Source organism: Pseudorca crassidens, chromosome 4 (assembly GCF_039906515.1).
Source record: "Pseudorca crassidens isolate mPseCra1 chromosome 4, mPseCra1.hap1, whole genome shotgun sequence".
Classification (NCBI taxonomy): domain Eukaryota; kingdom Metazoa; phylum Chordata; class Mammalia; order Artiodactyla; family Delphinidae; genus Pseudorca; species Pseudorca crassidens.
In genome coordinates, this window is record NC_090299.1 from 36,522,501 (window position 1) to 36,545,576 (window position 23,076).

Genomic DNA, 23,076 nt, shown 5'->3' on the forward strand with positions numbered 1-23,076 from the left:
GAGTTACTCAACACCCAGAACCTCGGTTTCTCTATCTGTAAAATGGAGATAGTAATACCTACATCACGGCTCCTTGTGAAGTCCACAGGAGATCATGTATATAATTTGCCTAAGTTCACACAGTAGGTAAAGGGGCGTGTCCCACACATTATTCGTGCATGTATGTGTAGTGAATGCCCACTGATGGACCAGTCACCATGCCAGGGAGCAGAGGAAACCCTGGCGAGCAAAGCAGTCAGGTTCTCTGTCCTCATCTAGCTTATCACCTGATGGGGAAGAGGGACAGTGATCAAATTGTCCCACAAAGAAATATCTGAACAGATGAGCACCCAGACTTACAAACCACCCTATGACAAACTGTGTTAAGGGAGCACAATTTATTTTTATGCTAACACATATATATAGAATTTAAGGGAAAAAAATGTCATGAAGAACCTAGGGGTAAGACAGGAATAAAGACACAGACCTACTAGAGAATGTACTTGAGGATATGGGGGGGGGGAAGGGTAAGCTGTGACAAAGTGAGAGAGTGTCATGGACATATATACACTACCAAACGTAAGATAGCTAGTGGGAAGCAGCCGCATAGCACAGGGAGATCAGCTCGGTGCTTTGTGACCACCTGGAGGGGTGGGATAGGGAGGGTGGGAGGGAGGGAGACGCAAGAGGGAAGACATATGGGAACATATGTATATGTATAACTGATTCATTTTGTTGTAAAGCAGAAACTAACACACCATTGTAAAGCAATTATACTCCAATAAAGATGTTAAAAAAAATTTTTTTCTTGAAGTATAGTTGACTTACAATGTTGTGTTAGTTTCAGGTGTACAGCAGTGACTCAGCTATATGTCTATATGTATCTCTATCTATCTACCTATCTACTCTTTACATATTCTTTTCCATTATGGTTTATTACAGGATATGGAATATAGTTCCCTGTGCTATACAGTAGGACCTTGTTGTTTATTTTATTTATAGTAGTTTACAACTGCTAATCCCAAACTCCTAGTTTATTCCTCCTCCCTCCCTTCACCCTTTGGTAACCATAAATTTGTCTTCTATGTCTGTGGGCCTGTCTCTGTTTTGTAAATTAGTTCATTTGTATCATATATTTTTTAAAAATTTATTTATTTAATTAATTTATTTTTGGCTGCGTTGGGTCTTCGTTGCTGAGTGCGGGCTTTCTCTAGTTGCGGCGAGTGGGGGCTACTCTTCATTGCGGTGCATGGACTTCTCATTGCGGTGGCTTCTCTCGTTGCGGAGCATGGGCTCTAGGCGCACGGGCTTCAGTAGTTGTGGCTCGCGGGCTCTAGAGCGCAGGCTCAGTAGTTGCGGTGCACGGGCTTAGTTGCTCCGTGGCATGTGGGATCTTCCCGGACCAGGGCTTGAACCCGCATCTCCTGCATTGGCAGGCGGACTCCCAACCACTACACCACCAGGGAAGCCCCTGTATCATATTTTAGATTTTGCATATAAGTGATATCGTATGGTATTTGTCTTTCTCTGACTTACTTCACTAAGTATGATAATCTCTAGGTTCATCCATGCTGTTGCAAATGGCATTATTTCATTCTTTTTTATAGCTGAGTAATATTCCATTGTATATATATGTACCACACCTTCTTTATCCATTCATCTGTTGATGGACATTTAGGTTGCTTCCATGTCTTGGCTATTGTTAATAGTGCTGCACAAACATGGGGGTGCGTGTATCTTTTCGAATTAGAGTTTTCCCCAGATATATGCCCAGGAGTGGGATTGCTGTATCACATAGCAACACCATTTTTAGTTTTCTTTTTATTGCGGTACGCAGGCCTCTCACTGTTCTGGCCTCTCCCGTTGCAGAGCACAGGCTCCGGACGCACAGGCTCAGCGGCCATGGCCCACAGGCCCAGCCGCTCCACGGGATGTGGGATCTTCCCGGACTGGGGCACAAACCCGTGTCCGCTGCATCGGCAGGCGGGCTCTCAACCACTGCGCCACCAGGGAAGCCCCCATTTTTAGGTTTTTAAGGAACCTCCATACTGTTTTCCATAATGGCTACACCAATTTACATTGAGGAAGCAGGACTATGTACACTGCATCTCCTAACAGCTGGTCACCTGGTCACCTTCCACATGATTGAAGACGTCAACACACTTCTCGTTCTGATCTTCAATTGCAGGTTCATGCACTACCCCACATCTGTCACTCCATGTGGACCGTGCAGGCAAAAAATGAAACCAAGACATTTAAGGAAGCAATGAGAAGTTTGAGAATAGGGAAGAACTCAGCTCAAACCCTGGATCTCAACATCAGCCACTTGGATCAAAGGGTCAAGCTGCTTATCTTCTGAGCCTCAGTTTTCCTATCACTGGGGACTATATCACTCCCTTGGCAGGTGGCTAAGGGGAACCAGAGAGAATGTGTGTGAAATATCTAGTACAGGGCTGGAAATAATATAACTACAGTTCTACCTTGTTCGGAAAGACACAGGTTTCAGCTGAAATGTACCTTGTACATTAGTATGTTCTGTCAAACAGAGTGCAGACCTATTGCCTGATTTAAATGAAAGAGTTGTTTCACCCAACAAACATCTGTACATACTTGTCAGGTGCAGGGCACTGTGGGTGATCCTCGGATGAATACAACACAGCCGTGGCCTCGGATGGATCACAGCTGTGTGTGTGTGTATGGTGGGGACGTCATGTGTGCGTATGTGTGTTGTGTGTGTGCACAAGGTAGGGATGCCTTGTATATGTGTGTGCATGGTGGGAATGCTGTGTGTGTGTGTGTGGTGGGGATGCCTTCTGTGTGTGTGTGTGTTCGGCAGAGATGCCTAGTGTTTGGAACCATGCCAGTATTTGAGCAAGTCCTTCAGGCAATGTGAAATACCAGCAGCAACAAAGTCGTTTATAAGACAGTGAACTTGGAGCTACTGCCTCCTGTCCTTTTTTTTTTTTTTTTTTCGGTACGCGGGCCTCTTGCTGTTGTGGCCTCTCCTGTTGCAGAGCACAGGCTCCGGATGCGCAGGCTCAGCGGCCATGGCTCACGGGCCCAGCCGCTCTGCGGCATGTGGGATCTTCCCGGACCGGGGCACGAACCCGTGTCCCCTGCATTGGCAGGCGGACTCTCAACCACTGCGCCACCAGGGAAGCCCAACCTCCTGTCCTTTGTCTACTTGCAGGGACTAGGACCAGGTGCCCAGTGCCTCTGCCTCTGAGGCTTGCGGCCCTCCAGATAGGACAACTGGGAAAGGTAGTCAGGATAAAATACATCATCCTAGTGGAGGAGGGCTCAGGGCCCAGAGGCCCAGAGGCACTGGATCTAGAGGCCAAAGTGAGCAGGGAGGGGAGAGCCTAGGATGAGGAAGGGAGGTGGTCAGACTTCCTCAGCAACGCTGGGATTGCCTGGCAATCTTGCTCCCCTGGCCCTTTATTCCCTCTCCTACATTCAGAGACTCTCAGACACCTCTGGAGAGAAAATCAGATCGGAACTAGGGAACACTCAAGTGACTAAGAAATCTATGAGAGTGAAAGGGAAATGCTTTTACTTCCAAAGTAGGACATTGCTGTTTGGTTCACAATCTGTGAAGCCCCACAATTCTCTGGGTAAATTGCAAGATAAAGATGAATGCCATTAAGATTTTCTTTTAAATGCCTAAACATAGCATAGAAAGCATTACTATCTCTAGATTTCTGAATTTCCCTTATTATAACGCAAAATAAAGCTTCAAAGACTGCATAATAAAGAGTGGAGCAAAGGGATGAGACAGCCCTGATGAGGGAGAGATGGATTCTGAAATCTTGTGTAGATCAAGGAAGGCTTCCTGCAGGAGGCAGCCTTTGAGCTGGGCTTTAAGGATTGGTCTGGAATGTGTGAAGCTGGAGGGAGGGAGGGAGGAGATTTGAAATGAAGGGACACCAGTGAGGTAAGTCACGGAAAGTAAAAACAATACTGCATGGTGGACCAGAGTCCTTTCTGGAGCTGGATAGTTTCAGCCACTTCATCTCCTCCTTCTGGCCAGAGCTATTTCAAAGAGTAGAACCAGGGATTCTACCAGAGTAGAATCCACCTGCCAATGCAGGAGACACGGGTTCAAACTCTAGTCCGGGAAGATCCCACATGCCGTGGAGCAACTAAGCCCATGAGCCACAACTACTGAAGCCTGTGCGCCTACAGCCCGTGCTCTGCAACAAGAGAAGCCACCACAGTAAGAACCCCGCGCACCACAATGAAGAGTAGCCCCCGCTCACACCGCAACTAGAGAAAGCCTGCGCACAGCTACGAAGACCCAACACGGCCAAAATAAAGGAATAAAATATTTTTTTAAAAAAAGAGTAGAACCAGCTGTTTCAAGTCTCCCCTCCTCTATGGAGGGTCATAAGTGTTCATAAGAATACTATGACCATGGGTACTGGAGGCCTAGAGTGGCGTCTAAATGAGGTGTGAGTCATGTGCCTCGCAACTTACCACCAGGTGCAGTGTGAGACGAGAAGGCAGAATCCAGAAGGATGGACCCCTCTCTAGACATCCACCCATCCATCCACGGGCTTACACAACTGGATTCGAATCTAGTTTTGGGAGGCTCCAAAGCCTGCATTCTTCCCACTACATCTGCATTCCCACCTACTACCAACAATTTGGCATCCAGCCACCATCCACCCACCCATTCACTTTCTATCCACCTATCCATATATTCGTTCATTTGCTTACCCTATTCATCTACCCCATCCATCCAACCATCATCCGTCCATATGTCCATCTGTCCCACCCCATCCCCACCTGTCCACCCCTACTCACCTAACTGACCTCCCCTTACTCACTTACTTATTCACCTACCCACCCATGTACCTCTATACAGATACCTATTTACCTCAACCATTCATTATCCATCCATCCATCAATCCATCCCTCCATCTACCCTTCTACTCATCATCCAAGTATCCACTTACCATCCATTTCACCTATTCACTATCCAGCCATCCATTGATTCCCCCCATAGACCCCCTATTTACCCATCCACCCACACAGCTACCTCACATCACCTGTTCATCTAGTATCCATCCACCCGTCTATCCATCCATCCACCACCCTTCTGCCCATCCAGTCATCCATCTACTCCCATATTTCCATTCATCACTGCCACCCTCCCATCTGCTCAATGCCCACCCACCCATTCACTCCCCTATCCTTCCACTCATCCTTTTTACCAGCACTATCCGTGTGCCAGGTTCTATGTTCCAGGCTCACAGTTGAAGGGGCTGGGGAGCAGGACAGAGAGCAAACAGTGAACATTCACTGTGATGAAGTCTTTGCTGGAAGGAAGCAGTATGGCTTGGCATTCAAGGCCTGGGTTTGGAGCCAGGCTGTCTGGTTCTATCCCTGGGTCTGCCACTTACTAGCCGTGTAACTTTGGGAGGCTAGATTCAAACCCAGGGCTGTCTGTCTCCAAGACCCCTGCCCTTTCCACTGACTCTTATGCCTTTCGATCTGGATATGGAAGGAAGGTAGCATGGAATGATTTTTCCACACTCTGAAGGAATTAGAAAGTCTCAGTTTGCTCAAGTAGGAACCCACGAACCAAGGCAATGATATAAAACCATATGGTTGGCCCCGAGAGCTCACTTCCGTGACTAGCCCTGAGCCTAGTTATCTATAATTCAGGAGGAAACGAAAAAGGATTTTACATATCTTACTAGACATAGCCCAAGTCTACGGACGCAGATTGACTAGTTATCTCCATGATGGCAGGAACATTTCATTTTCTCAGCCACTTTATCAAATTAACTGTCAGCTTTGTGACCAGAATTCTGAGTGATGGATGCGAATGCTCTCAACGTTCCAAACTCAAGCATTAGATTCCAGAAGGAAGTGCTCTGTGGCGGAGACCCTTGATTAACAAGAACAGAACACATTAAAATTTGTAATAATTTGGGCTGGAGGCATTTTTCAAAGGCAAAGCACTACATAGGACTAAAATAAAACGGTTAGCAATCAAACAATTTCAAATCAAGCTATTTCACACCCCGAGGATGGAGTCAGTTTCGTACCAACATTGATCTGCAGCATCAAACCCTAGGCCTCCCGTTCCAGGGTGATGACCAGCTTTCCTTTGTGCTGTGTGCTTTAAAAATGGGAAACCTTTCAAGCGCCGTCACACCTATTCACGTCATTTCACTGGTTATATGTCTCCTGGACTGTGTGGAATCGTGGAGTGGCAGTGTGGCACGGTGGGAGAGGCAGGATTTGGAGCTGTACAGAATTGGATCAGGATCCCACCTTTGCCGTGACTGGCTGAGGGGCCTGGGGGAACTTACCCAGCTTCCTGAAGCCCCTGTTTCCTTACCTGTGATATGGCCACAGCACCACCTCTTTAAAGGAGAAGATGAACTAACGCGTAGTATCCGTCTGCCCTGTAACAGGCACTTTAAAAAGGGCAGCGATTTTTATGATGATGATGGCAGTGTGGGGACACCCCCATTTCACAGATGGAGAAACTGAGGATCAGTAAGTAAAGCTTAACTTCCTGCCACAGTTCTGATGAATGTCTCCCAGCAAGGAGGCCCCCACAGATGGTTCTGCAGGCCTCATTCTGGGGGATCAAGGCTGAAGACCTGGAGAACAGGAGGGTACTGGAAGGGGGTACACACACAGTGGCTGAGAGTCAGGACCCAGAAATGGGTGAAACAGGACAATAGGCTCATGGGGAGGGAATCCAGCCCCAGAAGTCATGGTGGGGTCCAGAGGGGCCTATAAACCAGGGAAGGCTGGGCATGGAAATGGCAACCGGAACTGGGTCTCCGGCCTGGTTACTGGTCTCCCCTCCTCTGGGCAAGGGACACCGAAAGCCATCTGTGGCTGCACGGCAGCCGGCACAGCGACCAGCCTGGGGCTGGTGCACAGTCAATGTGTGTTGGAAGGCCGGGCGGGTGAATGCAGGGATAAATGCCCAGCCAGGTTGCCACCCCTCATCAGCAGCCTGTTTGCACAGGTTGGCAGGCTCTGTCTCAACACACCGAGGGGGGAAGGATGCCAGTCCCAATTAAATGGAGTAAAAGGATGTCTTAGCTGGACAAAAATTGGATGACCATTAGAACTGGCGAGCTCACAGCCCTCGTGGACAACAATTTGCATGAGTCAGCATGCATGGAGCTGTTTCTCTTGTGGCCAAGGGAGTTGATAGGGTGTTATTTTGTGTGTATGCGTAAGAGTTCGTTAAAGAATTAAGGCAAAATGATGTTTGACATGGCACTTAATTGATACAGTACTGTATTGGTCTGATAATTCTGTGCAAAATTAATATTACTAGCAAACACTTGGGCAGTGCTGACTGATTGTGTAGGGGGGCTGTTAAGTGCTTAACATCTGTTAACTCACTGGTCTTTAAAACAATCCTTCACATGGAGTAGGTTTTAATACCCCATCTTACAGATGAGGAAACTGAGGCAGTAGTGTGAGGCCCAAGGTCACAAAGCTAGCATGGATCAGGATTCAAAACCAGGCAGTCTGATTCCAGAGGCTGTGCTTGTAGCTGTTATGTACACTGCTTCTCTATGGTTAATAAAAACCAGAGTCGAAGTTACCAGAAAGTTCTGAAAGGGAACACTCCAAATTGAAGAATGGTTGTCTGTTTGGGGACAGGGGGTGGATACTGAAGAGAAGAAAGCAAACAGTCACCTGGTCTAATTGTTTGTACACTGCAAGAATCCTGCCTCTAGCATCCCTAGCAGAGAGCCAGCCAGTCTTAACCCAAACCCCACTGCCCACCTCTCAAGATAGGCCATTTCATGTGGGAACTGCTTAAATCCTTAGAAACTTTTCCTTCATATAGAATTTCAACTGAGAAATCTGCTGCCTGAGAGCTCCTCCCCGTTGGCCTTTGTTGTGCTTCCCGGAATTATTCAGCTGATTCTAATTTCTCGCTCATGGGACACTCCTTCAATTCTTAGAGGCCCCCTGGACCTCCATCATCCATCTTCCATCGTACCCCAGGTCCACCCTGCCCCACTCCCCGCCTGCTCTCCAGCTTGGGAGTCCGACTTGTAGGAATTGTATCAAAAGCCCCCAAGCTCTTTGGGCTTCCAGCTGGGATTGGCCCATGGGGAGCCCCGGCAGAAATCAGGAGTAAGGGCAGTCAAGTTTGGGCATCAGGTCCCCAGCCCCTTTCCTGCACTGTCACCTGGGGCTGCTGGGAACATTGGAAGGTCGCTGCTCCAATCAAGGTAGCCTTCTCCCTGGACGACCTCCCTCTCCTCCTCTCTGTCACCCACCGGGTGGGAACACCTTGCCTTCTCCGAAGCCCCAGTTCACTGCACAAGCTTCTATGACGCCCTTACAGCCACACCTTTGTAAAGTGTCCTTTGAAAATAAATTATCCTTGGAGTGTTTCCTCTGCAACTCTGACTGATACATGTTTCTGCTCTCCCATGAGGTGTCTCTTCCTTAAGTAAAAACTCAGTAAAACTGGCTGTTCCGCTTTCAAACCTCATCGCTTATTGGGAAGACCGCCTTGTATACAATACTTATCTCACAAATTCAGTAACAGCCTTTGGCCAGAAGCATTACAATTCTGTCTATTTTATCGGCTTTGCCTGAAGCAAAGCCTATTTGAGGGAGCCTTAGGATGGCGTCAGCTGTGGCATGGGTGTGACATAGCAAATTGTAGGGGATTATTTTACTGAGCATCCTCTCTATATACCCCTTTGCAAATGGATGAGCTCTGGGAAAATTGAAGGGATGGCAGCCCTGGTTTCTGAGTGATAGGGGTTGAGATTTGATGAGTTCATCCTCACTCAGCACCTCCTCATTTAATACCTACACCCACCCTTCCAGATAAGAATTAACAGCACCCATTCTGAGGGTGAGAAAAGGATGAGAGAGGATGAGGAACTGGTGGTAGGGCACACAGCTTTTCAGAGGGGAGCCCCGGCTCCTTCCCAGCTAAGTGCTCCTCCCTATGCACTGGCACTAGTACATTTCTCTCTAGATTTAGAGGTGGGGCTGACCTTTTACGTCTGAGCTGGCTTAAGGATGAGACTTGCTGGGTCCTCACTTCTGTGGGTTGGGGGCCTGATGGACAGGTAGCCACTAACGGTGTTCACCAAACATTCTGATTTGCCCCTCTCGGCACGTAGCAAGATTGCACCTCCTGGCTCCTCTGGGGCTGGGTTCGGCCATGTGACCAGTTCTGGCCCATGAGTGTGAGTAGAAACGCTACCATCAGGCTGGAGCATTGCCGATGCAAGACCCTCCCGAAGTCTCTTTCCCTCTGTCAGTCTCACGGCCATGTTCCAGAGATGCTCCTTCAGTCTGCGTCCTGGAATGCTGGGGATGGTGACATGGCAGCAGCACCCCCCAGCTAACCTGCCATGAACAGGAAACAGACCTTTGCTGTTGTAGGGAGTTTGGCCTCTTTAGGTTCAGAGAGGGGTTCTGGAGATTCAGACACTGGTCTGTGGGTGAATAATGGCCTCAGTCCAATTCTGGGCCAGAGAGTAACCATGGGAAAACCCTAGGGCTGCAGATTGAGATGAACTCTTTGACGGCCAAGGGACCTGAAATGGTGTCCACTTTGGGGCTGGTACTTCCATGCCTGGGCAGCCAGCTCTCCCTGTCCCCTATTCCCCCGTCCTATCCATGTACAGTTACCACGTTCTACCTGCCCAGAGGAAGGGAGGAGGTCAGACAGAAAGCCAAGAGGGACCACCTGCCATTTCTTTATTAACCTTCCCCAGACCTCAACATCTGTCACTCCCTATTCTTTCCTCTCCTGGGCTCCATTTACCCTACGCTATCGTCCTTACTTTCCAAGTGGAGTGGACCACCATCATTTTGCCTTTCTAGTGACTTTATAAATCTTACCTCCCTCTCACAGCTATTGATTGGCCTAAGGGCAGACACATGACCCAATCAGCACCAGTCAGAGTTCTCCAATGGCCAGATTTGATTGGTCCAGGGACTAGCACCTGACCAATCAGAGTCATTCCCTGGGGTACTCGAATTTGAGATCAGGAAAGCATTCTCCTTCTTGACTTTCCTCAACTCCCTGTTTTATCTACTTTCTTGAGTTTGGTGGCAGAGCTGGGAGACTCTGGAGCTCAGTGTGTAGAAAGAACTGGTTTACAGTAAAAGAAAATGACTTTGATGTGCAGAGAAAAACAAATCACTGGAAGAAGGAAGGAGTGAGTTCAGGCAAGGTTCCTGGCCCCCGTCCCAGTTACTTTGGGATCACATTGCATTCCAGCACTTCCTGTGGCTACATGAGTCCTGCAGTAAGTTTCCATTTCACTGAAGCTGTTTTCTTTTTGTTTTCATCCCTCGTAGCCATGGTAGTCTCAGAGAATTCACCATTTATGCTGGTATCTTCCTCTCTAGACTCCTAGAGCCACGATTTGTGTAGGTTAAGCCATGGGACTTAGGTATGTGTTTTTTAATATATATATACACACACATATAAACATATATACACATACATATATATATACATACACAAACACACACATATATATACACATCCCAATAAACCCCTTGTAAGTCGAAAATATCCTAAAAGTCAAAAATGCATTTAACATACCTAACCTACCGAACATCATCTTCCTACCTTAAACGTGCTCAGAGCTCAACATCATTAATCATTAGAGAAATGCAAATCAAAACTACAATGAGATGTCATCTCATACCGGTCAGAATGGACATCATCAAAAAATCTACAAACAACAAATGCTGGAGAGGGTGTGGAGAAAAGGTAGCCCTCTTACACTGTTGGTGGGAATGTCACCACCACCACCACCACCACCACCACCACCACCACCACCATCATTTATTCTAAAACAGAACATTAGGTCCTATTTATAATTTTCAAGTTTACACACAGCCTCATTTCACGTAAGGCCGATAAATATTCACATAACAAATTAGGGCACCTTTATATTAACAGCCTTTAATAAAACCATTTAAAATTTGAAAAAAAAGAAAAATTAGGGTACCTCTTTTTTACTAGAGAAAACCGATTGAAGGGAAAGTAAAGATGGGTCTTTAAATGAGCTAAGTCTGAGCAGACCAGTAAGAGCACGTGCTTTACTGCTCGGGGCAACGGGCTTGTATACACTCGGGGCGATCTGTCAGGGTCTGCGTGTCTCCCTTGGCTGACTGAAAACCAACGCTCCTATCTTTTATTGGTTGAGATTGATATGTCAGTATCCGTCACCCTTTTCCACCTGGCTGAAATTTCCTTTGATGGAGAACCAAGTGAAATGGACAGAGGGCCCTGATTCCCGTGGGATTGCTTGATTTCGAGTTTTCATGAAATTTGAGTTTTCCAAAGAGCCCAGAATCCAGTGGATGGAAGAAGAGAGTTCAAGTCCTTCATCTTCCAATTAAGAGCTGCAAGAGCTTGGGAATAATAATAATAATAATAATAATAATAATAATAAGTACCTCAGGAAAATGTGATGAGCAAGGATTAGAGCAATGGTTCTCCACTGGGGGTGATCTGTTTGCCAGGGAACATGTGGCAATGCCCGGGGTCATTTCTGGCGTCACAGCTATGGAGGTGCTACTGATATCTAATGAATAAAGGTCACAGATTCTGCTAAACATACTACAATGCACAGGACTGTCCCCACATCAAAGAATTGAGGTCAATAGTCATCAAGTGTCAACAGAGCTGAGGTTGAGAAGCCCTGGATTAAAGGAACAGGATCTAAAACCATAAAATCATGTACAGTTACTGTTAATAATATTATTAAACATAACATGTGCAGTGTTCGATGTTTAAAATGTAATGTTTTCAAGGGCTCCAAAGGTAGCTTAAATGTGCTGTTAAATGTTTTTATTTCTTTAAGAGAGGAAGCAGATAGAAAATTCACCTCCTCAAACTCCTTTCGCACCAGGGGCTTTTTATCCTGCAAAACTTTGTCAAATGCTATTGAAAAGACCTTTTGGAAAAATCACCCCTGCTCGGATCTTTGGCCAAAATAGGACAAGCCCCACAGTGCACTTCTCAAACTAATGGAAGCTCAGCTGCCCAGGCCCTGGAAGCCCCGACCAGTCCCTGGAAGCAGATGCTCCACCTGGCTCAGTGGCCTTTTGCCAGCTGAGACCATTAACCAATAATAGCTGCATTTCCAGAAAATTAGGCAGTGCTAATTTTAATCTTGTTCTCTGTTTAGAAACTGAAGTCCAGAGAGGTCAGACCTAGGGCATCTCCTCCACGTTTTCACAGCGGCCTAAGAATGTCTGCATCCCGCCATCTCCCCTGCAGGCTTCAAGCATCCTGAGGACATGGTCCTGCTAGATCCACTTCCATGACCCCAAGTCTCAGGTCAGGATTATAATATATCTGTCAAAGGGCTGAATGAGAACCTTCTATGGGAGCTGCCACAGCAGATGCCCGGCCCGTGTCCCCTTGGCACTTCACGCCTATGACAGCTTCCTCATCCCACGGAGGGAGGGGAGCTTTTTCTCTGTCCAAGAGTTTTTTCTAGTTGAGGAAGCATACTTGGCCCATGCAAGAGGTAGGTAGTTATGCTGGGGCGGTTAGAGCCTTCAGCAGCATTCTTCCACCCACGAGGGCTCGAAGTTGCAGGTGAATGATCCAGCGCAAAGGAGAAAGAGGGCTGGAAGGTTTGCAGTGTGTTTGGCTGTTAGCATAACTGACGCCATCTTGGGCCTGTTCATTTCCCCCTGTCCTTCCACTGACCCTGCCTAGGACTGTACTGTGTAGTAAATCTCTTCTCTGTCGTCAGTGGATTTGTAATTAATAGATATTGTTTAATGACCATGAGGTCCAGGTAGTCTCCAAATAATGATAAAGACCTTCGCTGACGTATTCCTGGCACCCACCCATCATAAATCAGATAAGGCCTTGACTTGGAATGCAATCCCCGTCTCCAAGCACTTACCCCCATACCCTAGGTTAACTATAAAATGGTGATGGTCCCTCGGAGGTGCGGAGTGCAGCTGCCGATGCCTCCAGACTGCCATACGCCCCATCCAATCCGCACGTAAGTTACCCGCAATAAACGTCACAACTGTACTTTATGGAGCTGACTGCCTCGTTGTTTGGTCTCAAGATACCTTCTCAGTTCGTTGGGCACTTTTCATTCCCTCTGTCCTCGGAGACAGTTTTAGATGGGGAATTCTCATGACTCAGTCCAGAACCAACTGGAGGATGCACGGCGTGGGCACTCTGGTCTCCTGCAGAAATTCTCATCAGAACGACTGGAAGAACATGGTACAGTGCAGATCCCCAGGCCCATTCTCTCAGCTTCTGATTCAGAAGTATGCCGTGTTGGTTTCCCGGGCGCGGGGCTGGGGAGCTGTAACACGGTACCTCCAGCTGGGTGGCTTATAGTAACAGAAATGTACTATCTCACAGTCTGGAGGCCAGAAATCTGAAACTAAGGTGTTGGCAGGGTTTGTTCCTTCTGGAGGCTTTGAGGGAGAATCTGTTCCAGGCCCCTCTCCTGGCTTCTGTTGGCTGTGGGCCACCCTTGGCTTTCCTAGGTTTGCACATGGGTCACTCCAGTCCCTGACGCCATTTTCACAGTCTTCTCCCTGAGTCTGTGTCTCTTTTCTTATTAGGACACCAGTCATATTAGGACACCAGGCAAGGGTCCCCTGCCCCAGTATGACCTCATCTCAACTAATTATATCTGCAACAACACTATTTCCAAATAAGGTCGCCTTCTAAGGTCCTGGTGGCTAGAACTTCAGCATATCTATTTTGGTGGGGGGAGACACAGTTCAACCTGTAACAGATGCAGCAATTCTAAACGCTAACAACCGCCCGGGAGATTCCGACATGACCCCCTGTGACTGTGGCACTTCCGTCTGGTTCTTCTTTACAGAGCCTTCTGCAGAGACAAGGCCTGTAACAACGGTACATGGAGCAGGACCGGTCTGTTGCACTTTGACAGCCGGGCGTGCAGAGAATGAAAGGAAACAGAACTGCTGGAGGGAGGCAGCGAGGGGCAGCATGGTCCCAGCGGAGCATGAAGGGAAGCCTGGCTCGGCGTCTTGGCGTCCCCTACTGTCACCCCACTGGCCACATGTCTGAGGTCGGAAAGAAGGTACTTGACTTAATTTTCCAGCTACTCAAACGCCAACACAGCGGGTGCTTCAAAAACAGGATTGCAGAAAGAAGTGCAGGATGAATAGCGCCGACTTTTTTTCTTGGTTTAAAAGGAAATCTCTTGCTTTGGGGCAGATCATGCCTCATGAATTGACTTCTCACAGGCACTTTTGTAGATGAGAAACCGCAGCAGAGAGGGTTATGGGTAGATGCAGTGTGGCTCCCTTCCCACGTACTTTGTGGAGCAGGGATGGGGTCTGACATGGACGGGTCGACGTGATGCTCAGACAGCATCCAGACACCAAGCCGTCCACCTGGATAGTTTTATATGGTGGGTGGGGAGAGGCTGGGGGAAAGGCACTGCTCCCAGCACATCTGCTCTGACAGGTAGCCTATAGCCTCAGAGCCACGGGGGAGCACCTGAGGTGAACAGAGAGGCAGGGATGAAAGAGCAGGAACCTCGGTGAAACCCATGCACATCTCCCCTTACGCGCCATCTTCTTTCCTGCCTCCTGCTTTTGCATATGCTGGTCCTTGACCCCGCAGCCTCCATTGGAAAATGACTTCCACCCTCCCTCTGTTAACGGTGCCAGCCTCACTTCAAATCCATGACCACAACTCTCAAAGGGGTTCTCAGCACGGCTGGGCGATCCTACTACATTTCCCTATCCATTCACTCCTTTTTTTTTTTTTTTTTGCGGTACGCGGGCCTCTCACTGTTGTGGCCTCTCCCATTGCAGAGCACAGGCTCCGGATGCGCAGGCTCAGCGGCCATGGCTCACGGGCCCAGCCGCTCCGCGGCATGTGGGATCTTCCCGGACCGGGGCACGAACCCGCGTCCCCTGCATCGGCAGGTGGACGGTCAACCACTGCGCCACCAGGGAAGCCCTATCCATTCACTTTTCCGTGTGAGAAAGAGCACCTAATTGGTCGAAGCCACTAAATAGTTAGATTTCTGCTAAAGGCAGCCAGAGGCAACCCCTAACAACACAAGGACGGATATCTCATGTTCATCTTCTTTTAAAGGGAAACAACTTGGATTCTTCGGATTCTAGATTGAAGCATCTTCTGGCACGCGGCACAATACGCAATGTGATTGCTCTCCGCTCGGGTCCGTCACCCCTCTGCCTTTTCACAGGCTCACATTTGCCATCCAGGCACTCTCTCTCTGAGGACCCTTCAGACATGCCTGAACTGATAAAGGACCCGAGGCAAGGTTGCCTGGAGCCCACCATCACTTTGGCCCAAAGTGCCCAAGCTGGTTTGAGCGGAAGTTCCCAGGACTGGGTGTCTACCGCTGGGAGGGACCATGAGCCTCAGAGCAGGCAGGACCACAGGGAAATTGTGATGAGCTCTGAAACCGCTCACCACGTCAGCACCGCCCCCCCGCCCCGCCCCGTCCCAAGTCTGACGCGCTGTGTTGCAGAGGCACTTCCCGTTCTGCTGGGACCAAGGACGTAGTCCCGCAGTGGGTGAGACTTGCTGCCCAGCGTGGTGTGTGTGTCTGGGCTAACCTGGGCATCCACCAGCCCTAGAGCTTTAGCTGACCAGGATAAATGACAGGCTGCAGTCTCCTTCACCTCCCCCAGTGCCCACCGGGAATGGGGCCCCGCCCTGCCCCCCGACCCAAACAACTCTGCCCCGGGGCCCTCACCTCGTGCTGCTCCACCCTCCGTGCACGCTTAGGGAATACAAACTTCTTCAACAGCCGCTGGTCCCTGTGTCTGCCAGGCCGTCTCGTTCTCTGGGCACTGTCCTGACTCCTGGAACTCCACGCCTTGCCCTCCTCGCCCGTCAGGACTCAGCCGGGCATGCTGGCTCCAGAAGCTTCCCTGACACCCAGGCTGAGCCCGGCACCTGCTGTCGGAGCCACGCCTGGGCTGCCGTTTTCCATATCATGCATCCCCAGTGCTGCTGTCACCTGCTATAAGCTGAAAATGGTGGAACGCTGGTGAACGCCTAAGGGCCAGCCTGGCATGTGTCCATCTGGCCCTCCTGGAGGTAGGGAAGCGCATCCCATCATCTCCGCAAGCCCAAGGCCTAGTTGAGTGTTGGCCAAATGGGGCTGATGTGCTGTCAGTCTTGCCTACAGGGCTTCAGCTCCTGCTGCATGAGCCCACGGCTGCCCAAGCCTCTGCTCTGACTCGTCAGGCACAGGTGGATGAACCCCCAGATAGTAACGTCAGCTGGGACCAAGCCTGAGCCTCTGCTTCCTTGACTGCTGTAAGGGCAGTCATGCGGCCAGGTCCGACCCCAGCTTCGCCCCTCCCAACTCAGCATCATCCTATCTCCTGCCAGCCAATGATGCTGGGGTCCTAGCACAGTCCACACCACCTCACCCCATCAAATAATAACAAGAACAATGACAATAACAACAACAACAATAATAGTAATCCTTTTCATGAGGGCTCCTACCATGCCAGGTATTGTAGGAACAGCCTCATTTAACCTTGCAACAAACACACTGCAAGGGAGTGATTTCCACTTTGTCACTGCTGAAAATGAGGCTCAGTGACGTTAAGTGACTTGCCTTAGGTCACTCTGGCAGCGGAAGAGCCAGGACTTGATCCCGGGCAAGTTTGCTCCAGAGCTTGGGCACGTAACCATCTGTAGGCCTGCCCCTCTGCGCCAGCATCCTGTGTGCCGGCTTGGTCCTCCTGTGGCCACCCCACTTCATATGAACACCCTGAGGCCCAGAGAGGTGAAGTTAGTGCCTTGCTCAGGCCACATGGCAGAGGCAGGATTAGAACGACGGCGTCCACCTGCTGCTTCCCTTCCAGTGTCGTGGCTGGCTTCATGGGGGGCCAGGGACCCCGATTCCCCCAGGGAGACTTTCTGCCCTTGGAAGGGCTCTGCCCAGCAGATGCTGGTGGTGGACTTACTTCTCTCTGTTGAATATGATGAATTCTTTCCGCACTGTCTCCAGGCACTGCTGGAGGTGTCCATTCTGTCAAAGAGCACAGAGAGGGGACTGTAAGTGATGAAGCATCATCCGGGGAGTGAGGATGAGCAGAGACTGATCTAAATGGGGCCACGGATGCTTGGGGCTGGGGACAATCAAAGCGGCTGGAGCAGCCCTGATTGTAGCGGCCGCTGTGCCACCGGGGGTGGGGAGGGGGGCTGGCAGACAGAGATGCTTTTCTCCATTTGAAGCCATTAAATCCAATTTAAAAGCCATGTTAAAACGGAATAGGAATTGAAAATCATGACCTTGGTTTCCTGATCACTTGAATGTTCGTTAGTCCTAATTAAGAAGCATGGTGGGGAGAGGGAGAGATTTAAGGCCATCGTGCAAAGGTGCTCAGTCTCTTCAGGAACAGGTGCCCAGGACCACCCGTCCCACGGATGCTCTGTAATACACGTGTCAGAGGCTGCCTGGATGCAGAATGTACACTGCATGCCTGTGCAGGAACCCCACACCCTTGTGTGCCCTTACGTACACACACCCAGCCCTTCCCAGGCCAACTTCTGCATTAGGCTCTGCAGGCACTGGCCTAGGCTCCGCGATACTCTTAGGGGCTACAAAGATGTTTTAATTTCTTTTCAAATAAGCTGAAAAAAATGAATTTTTAAATTTGAAAGTTATATTCATCTTCCTACCAATGTAATCATGCACTACAATTTTTAATATATTTTGATGGAGGAAGGGGCCGTTGTGGGTTGAATTGTGTCCTCCAAAAAGGTATGTTGTGGAATGGATAAAGAAGATTTGTATATATACAATGAAATACTACTCAGCCATGAAAAAGAACGAAATAATGCCATCTGCAGCAACATGGATGGACCTGGAGATTATCATACTAAGTGAAGTAAGTCAGAAAGAGAAAGACAAATACTGTATGTTATCACTTACATGTGGAATCTAAAAGATGACACAAATGAACCTATCTACAAAGCTGGAATAGACTCACAGACATAGAGAACAGACTTGTGGTTGCCAAGGGGGAGGAGGGGGTGGGGAAGGGAAGGAGTGGGAGTTTGGGATTAGCAGATGCAAACTATTATATATAGAATGGATAAGCAACAAGGTCCTACTGTATAGCACAGGGAAATATATTCAATATCCTGTGATAAACCATAATGGAAAAGAATATGAAAAAGAATGTATATATGCGTATAACTGAATCACTTTGCTGTACAGCAGAAATTAACACAACATTGTAAATCAACCATACTTCAATAAAAAATAAAAAATAATATTTAAAAAGATATGTTGAAGTCCTAACCCCCTAGACTGGTGAATGTGAGCTTATTTGGAAACAGGGTCTTTGTAGATGGAACTAGTTAGGCTGAAGTCACCCTGGAGCGGGGTGGGCTCTACATTTAACAACGGGTGTCCCTAAAAGAGGGCCGTGTGAAGACACAGAGAGGAAAACGCCACGTGAAGACGGAGGGAGAGATGGAAGTGATGGAGCCGCGAGCCAAGGGATGTGAAGGGCTGCTGGCCACCGCCAGAAGCTGCAAGAGGCAAGGAGGGACCCTCCCCATAGCCTTTGGAGAGAGCAAAGCTCTGTCGATACCTGGTTTTGAACTTCTGGCCTCTAGAATTGTGTGAACACATTTCAGTTGTTTTAAGACACCAAGTGTGTGATACTTTGTGTTGGCAGCCTAGAAAATGAATGCAGTGGCCCACAGAGTGTGGCCCTGGGTGCCTCCACAGTATAAAACCTCTGCGGAGGGTGCTGGGGGCTACTCGGAACAGCGCTGGTGTCGCTCAACATCATTTCTTCTGCTCTTGCTAACAGATACGGAGGTTCCTGCGCTAGGAACAGTGCTAATGTGAATGACGAGAGCACGGATATGTCCCTCTACAGGGATGATTTCACAGGGTCCTGCTATGAAAGACCACTCGTTCGATGGAGGCATTTTATTGACTGCAAATGAACGTATTTGGTGGGGCAAAGTGACAAGCCCCCCATCTGGCTAAGAAGCAGCTCAACCATATTCACTGGAGTATAGGATTCCTCTCTGCCTGGGGTCTGCTCCTGAGACGGCGCTCACCAGAGGACAGCTGTCCTTCGTGCCATCTTTGGACCTGTTCTTTGCCAACCTCTTCTTCTTTTTGTGAAGTGGTTTGGATTCAAGAATCATTTCTTCAAGTTCAAATGTGGGATCACAGTTCAGTCTCCCTTTCTGAAAGGAAATGGAAAAGAAAACACGGTTTGTCTTTGTTCCGTGCCATTGAATTGTATTTTCATTCATCCATTCATTCAATCAATCATTCATTCATTCAACAAGGAACAATGAACTACTCCTATGGGATACATCAGCTACACTTTCTTCCTGATAATGAACAGTGACACACCCTCGCTGCACACGTCATTCATTTATCCCCATAATCCCGCCCACCTTGCACACCCCACTTATTAACATCCACAGGTTCCCTTGATCTTACGTATGTTCATTTCGTGAGATTGAGTTCAGTTTTCCAATCTGTTCTTTTCACTTATTTTCTCATACTCTCCTTCTCATGTCATTACTACCTTTTCTATAAATATCATTTTTAACAATTCCATTTAAAAATACCTTTTCTGGCCAAAATCTACCCAGTTCCCCATCCTGGCTCCCTGTTCTCCTGCAGCTAGAGCCAGCTGACCCTCAGGCCTGGCTCTGCCCTAGGCTGGGCTCCTGCCACTTTGGTCAGGAGCAATATTGGTCTCCCTGACTTATCCCAGGTGGCTCTTTTCCATCCTGAGACCCAGCCCAGGATGCTGGCCCTCTCAGGCAGCACAGGCTGGTGGTTATAACATCAATGGCTCTGAAGGTGCTCAGAAAAAACAACAACCCAGTTCTGCTGCTTTCTGACCTTGAACTTCTTTGGGACTCAGTTCATTATCTGTAAGGTCTGGATAAGCATTCCTCCCTCATGCAAGATTAAACAAGTTAATAAAGTTCTTCATGTAGGGCCAAGTGAGAAGTGAGTCCTTGAGTAGGTGTCCCTGTTCCTGATTGGATGGGGGCCAGGGAGGGGAGGGGCCATGCACAATGGGGCAGGGGCTGCCAGCCTTGCCACTGAGTCGTACAGCCTCAACTTTCACCTGCGTGTCTTTGAGGGAGACATATAACCTCTCGCTGCCTCAGTTTCCTCATCTGTGTAAAATGCAGCAGTCTCATGGGTTGATGAGGATTAACTGAGATAGTGCTTGCAAATCTTCTAGAATGGGTCCTTCCTGATCCATGGCAGGCCTGCAGTGACTGACCACTCCCTCTGCTGCCCTGCAGTCCCAGCCGCCTCCCATGGGAGCCCCGGCCTTAAACCCCAACTTATAAGCGAGGGTCTTGCTACCTGCCATCAAACTTGCCTTGGCCAGGCTGCCTCACCCCTCAATGTCAGCCAGTGCCCTGCCATGGCCAGGGCAGGAGGAGGAACCAGGGCTTTGCAGATAGAACTGGGGCAAGGCCTGGCTTTTCCACTCATTAGCAAGTCCCTCAACCTCTCTGGCCCTGTTTCCATAACTGTAAAATGAGGGTAAGTGCTCCGAACTTGTGAGGCTGGGGAGCAGTACTACGTTCTTTTCCCTTTCCCTTCTCCATCCTGGAGAGAGGTCCCAGCGGAACAGTCCCTGCTGGGATTGTCTGTACTGACAGCTCTCCCCCACCTGCCCCTGCCGGGATCCTCACACCGCCAACTGCTACGGCTCCACTAATAGTCCCCCTTCCCTTGGTGGTACATCTGTCCCCCACCACTCTCCCTCTCCCAGTGAGCAGGTCAGATTCCAGGCCCAAGTCTTTCCTGGCCTGATCTATCTTCCCTCCCTCCCTCCCTCCCTCCCTTCCTTCCTTCAATGGAGGCTCTGGATCCAGACTGCCTGAGGTCAAGTCCTGGCTTTGCCAATTTCTCACTGAGTAGTTGTGGGCAGTTTGCTTAACCTGAGACTATTCACTTAAGCTGAGACTACTAACAGGGCCCCCTTCCCTGTTGTGAAGCTTACGTGACATAATGTACGTGAAGCTTTAGAACACGCTTAACCCTATTGGCTGTTATCATTAACCGATTCATACTCATGTGACAAGCACATATCGAGGTCTTCTAGCAGCTTCTGGGGTCACCCATTGCTCTGGGATCTCTCTCAGGCGAAGGTCAGCCAACCCACCCTCTGAAGCTCTCGGGCAATGGCGGATGCATGCGACAGAACGTTATTGGCCGCTAACGCAGACCTAGGCACCTGTCCAGTGGGGAACCAGGGAGGGTGAGATCCACTCCAGGTAAGGGGATGGAGAGGCTGGCTGGGAAAACGTCCCAGAGGAGGCAATGACTGAGTTTCCTCCTTATCCAGAAGGCAGTTACCAAGACCCTCCAGTGGACCACTTGCTGCGTTTTACGCTGAGTCTGGAAGGAGGGGGAGGAGATTTCCAAGCTGACAAGAAAGGCACTCCTGGAAGAGGAAGCAGTGTGTTCACAGGTATGGAGCTAAGGAACAGTGTGGCCAGAGGGGACAACTGCAGGCATCTGCGTGTGGACCTCGGAAAACAGGTACAAATCCACCCTGAATCTCAGTGAAACGTGATTCCTCTGGTGCTCAGGTGACCGTGGCCAGCAGGGCCCCCACTGGACAGCTTCTGGCGTCTTCCTGCCCGCCCAGGTGGGGGACCCTGCACAGGGCGGGATGCCGTCAAACAGGACCTCACTCACATTGGGTACGAAGCCGGGCATCAGGGCCTTCTCCCACACCGCGTCCCAGTTCATGTCGGCCAAGTAGGGTGCGCTCTGGATGTCACCGAGGCTGGACAGGCGGCTCTTGGGGTCCTTGGTCAGGAGCTGCAGGCAAAGGGCAAACGTGCTTGCTTGGGCAGTGCACCCCACCGAGGTTTGTGGGGGAATCCGAAGGCGGAGTCTTGGGAAAAGGAAGGTGCCCCGCTTTCTGCGTTCCATGAGTGTCCTGCCCTGTTTGGGCTGCTGTGTTGGAAGCATCACCTACACTCATCTCTTTATAGCCAGGGAGGAACTGAGGGGTCAGGCTGCTGGAAGGTCATCCAGCAATGGGCTCTTTGGACAGCGACTAGATTTTCGCCCGCCCTGCTCCCCTTGGGAACTCGCACCCTGTGACATGCCACCTCTCAATGAGGTCTGCAGAGGCTTCCAATTAAAAATAAAAAGAATTAGCCACCTTGTTTTAGGACTTTCAGCTTGGTAATGGGATGCACAAAAGCATAATAAAATTTCTCCCTGGACAGCTATGAGGTGACCTCTGCAGTCTGATGGAATGGCCTCATTTGTAGCCAAGGGGTCAACTTTTAGCTTCCCTTCAAATGGAGCTTCTGCTAATAAGGTGTGATGCAGTAAAAGAAAAAAAAATAGCCGTGCATTACCTTGCATCCAGAGGGGTTTTCAGCTTTCAAAACACTAGCTTATCTGGTGCAAGGACACTGAGGCTAAAAATGAAAGACGGGGCCCAGCCCTGGGAGGGCCACTCGGTAGCAGCGTGGCCCCGGCTGAGCTGCTGACTGTGCTGTGCATGTTTCCTCCTCCGAAAGTAGGAAGGATAATGGTAACTCTTCCACTTCTGGCTCATGATTCAGATGAGACCCATAGGGGATGGATGAGGACCTGGGACACACCAAGGCAGGATGCCACCCCCAGCTGCTGGCAGGTGGGAGCTGGAATCAGGACGCCCCGCCAGTCGGCTCCCACCTGCCACTGCAGCGAGTGGGCTACAGTCACACCATGGGAGGGGCACCTGGCAGGGTCTCACCTGCTGATCACGGTGGCCTCTCTCTAGGAACTGTCCCCAGAATGACGGGTACAGATTTAAACAGAGATGTTGCTTCAATGCCCGGGGCACTGGAAGGGGGTGGTCACCGTTTAGAGCAGCAGTTAGTTCTCTGACTCCATGGGTGGGTGGGAGGTGGAGGTGTTGGCAGGTGGGTAGAGCTTCCAGGTGATTCCAATCAGCAGTTGGTTAAGGACCACTGATGTCTAAAACCCAGGGGGTGAATCTCCCCTAAAGCAATTTAACTAATGAGTAATTCCCTAAGTCATCTACAGAGTTTGGAGGGATTAAGAGCTGACATCTGGA

General features: G+C 49.4%; 1 protein-coding gene across 1 annotated transcript in view; it reads right to left on the reverse strand.

Annotated features, from left to right (window-relative positions):
- The window catches only part of STK32B (serine/threonine kinase 32B), a 340,079-nt gene that overhangs the window by 2,156 nt on the left and 314,847 nt on the right, over positions 1 to 23,076 (reverse strand). The window contains exons 9-11 of the mRNA XM_067735498.1: positions 21,693 to 21,818; positions 19,061 to 19,192; positions 16,942 to 17,006 (exon numbers count right to left, since the gene is read on the reverse strand). Of these exons, the coding sequence (XP_067591599.1) occupies positions 16,942 to 17,006; positions 19,061 to 19,192; positions 21,693 to 21,818 (323 nt within the window). The remainder of the gene's footprint in view (positions 1 to 16,941; positions 17,007 to 19,060; positions 19,193 to 21,692; positions 21,819 to 23,076) is intronic.